Genomic DNA, 1,665 nt, shown 5'->3' with positions numbered 1-1,665 from the left:
CCCCCCGCCCCTTGTGCTCTCTGCTTGGTCACTTTCGGGTGGTGAGGCAGAGCAATCAATGTGAGAAGCCCGGGGCTGCGCGCCCTGCCGTGATTACTGCCCCCACCCCAGCATGGGCATCGCCACGTGGGTTGGGCTTCCCATCCATAACACTGGCGTTGAGAGTGCCTGCCTTGCCTGGCTCAGGAGAAGGTCACCCGCGGAAGCCAGAGGACTTGTCCCCACGCGCACGCGTTTCGCGGTCTTTGACGTGGGGCTGTGTCCCTGCTGCCCCACAGGTTGCTCATCAGCTTCGTGAACGACAGGAAGGCGCCAGGCTGGCAGGGCTACTTCTACACGGCGCTGCTGTTCGTCAGCGCCTGCCTGCAGACCCTCGTGCTGCACCAGTACTTCCACATCTGCTTCGTCAGCGGCATGCGGATCAAGACCGCCGTCGTCGGGGCTGTGTACCGGAAGGTGGGCCCGCTGCCGCCGCGGAAGCCCTGGGGGTGTGGCCGGCTCACCTCTCAGGCCCAGCTTCTGGGGCAGTGGCACGATGGTGGCCTGGGTGGTCACGGGCGGCAGGGAGCGACCGTCAGGCCTGAGGGCTTAGCAAAGCTGATCCCAAGGACGAGCCTGTGGCATGTCCGGGAGCCCTGGGGTCAGCTGAGGGTAATTGAATTTCTTAGACGGCACTTGATTTGGGGAGATCCAGGTTTGAATCCGTGCTCTGCTGCTAATAGTCTGTGTGTGAGCGTGTTCTAACGCTCCATCTGAACTGAGCAGATGGTATGTTCCTTGGGTGACAGATACTCAGCAGGTATCTGGGCACGGACAGCCTTAAAGGACCTGGATTACCTCCTCGGCCCCTTCATTTCTTAGCCTCTGGGCCACGTGGGTTAAGAAGAGACTATTCAGCAGGCAGTCAGGAAAGATGGACTTGATTGTGGGCTCTCAGCCCTGCCTGCAAGTTAGACTCACCTGGAGAGCCTCAGAAACTTCCAAGGACCAGGCTATACCCCAACCAACTAAGTCATGATCTCTGAGGGTGGGACCCAGGCATCAGTATTTCTGATGACAGCGTGAAACCAGGTGACAGCGTGAAACCATCGAGAGCCAGGATGAATGTGTGTCCCTCCAGGGGATGTTTGGCAATGTCTGGAGACATTTTTGATTGTCATAGCTGGGGGTGGGGGCATCTAGTGGGTGGAGGCCAGGGATGCTGCCGAACATCCTAAAAGGCACAGGACAGGCCCTCAAAGAATTAGCCTCAAATGTCAGTAATGCCAAGGATGAGAAACCCTGGCTGAGATCTTGGTCCTTCAGGGTGATCTGGGGGCCAGCAGCGTCAGCATCTCCTGGGGGCTTGTTAGAAATGCAGAGTCCCTATTCCAGTCCTACGATAACAAACTCCCTGGGGGTGCGTACACACTCAAGTGTGTGAAGCCCTGGTTTAGGCGACCTCTGAGGTCCCTTCCATACTGAAGAGCTCAGGATGGGGAGGCAGTGAGTGCTGTCGATACGAGAGTGGGCTTTGTGATGAGACACATGGGCTGGGAAGGCAGATAAGCCGCCAGGAGAGGAGAAAAGAGCAGTGGCCTCTCGACTGTTGAGCTGTCTCCTTCCTCCACGTGGGCCTGGAGGGAGGGTGCTGGGCTGTTGCCTGTCACACTCACCCTCTTTCCC

The 1,665-nt window shown here is 58.3% G+C and overlaps 1 protein-coding gene across 1 annotated transcript in view; it reads left to right on the top strand.

The window, feature by feature from the left end:
* Positions 1-1,665, top strand: part of ABCC1 (ATP binding cassette subfamily C member 1 (ABCC1 blood group)) — a 94,542-nt gene that overhangs the window by 33,293 nt on the left and 59,584 nt on the right. Inside the window, exon 9 of the mRNA XM_007466968.1 lies at positions 279-456. Coding sequence (XP_007467030.1) covers positions 279-456 — 178 coding nt within the window. The remainder of the gene's footprint in view (positions 1-278; positions 457-1,665) is intronic.

This window comes from Lipotes vexillifer, unplaced genomic scaffold (genome assembly GCF_000442215.2).
Source record: "Lipotes vexillifer unplaced genomic scaffold, Lipotes_vexillifer_v1.1 scaffold232, whole genome shotgun sequence".
Lineage (NCBI taxonomy): Eukaryota > Metazoa > Chordata > Mammalia > Artiodactyla > Lipotidae > Lipotes > Lipotes vexillifer.
Note: the sequence above shows the minus strand (reverse complement) of the source record. Positions and strands in the feature narration are given on the sequence as shown.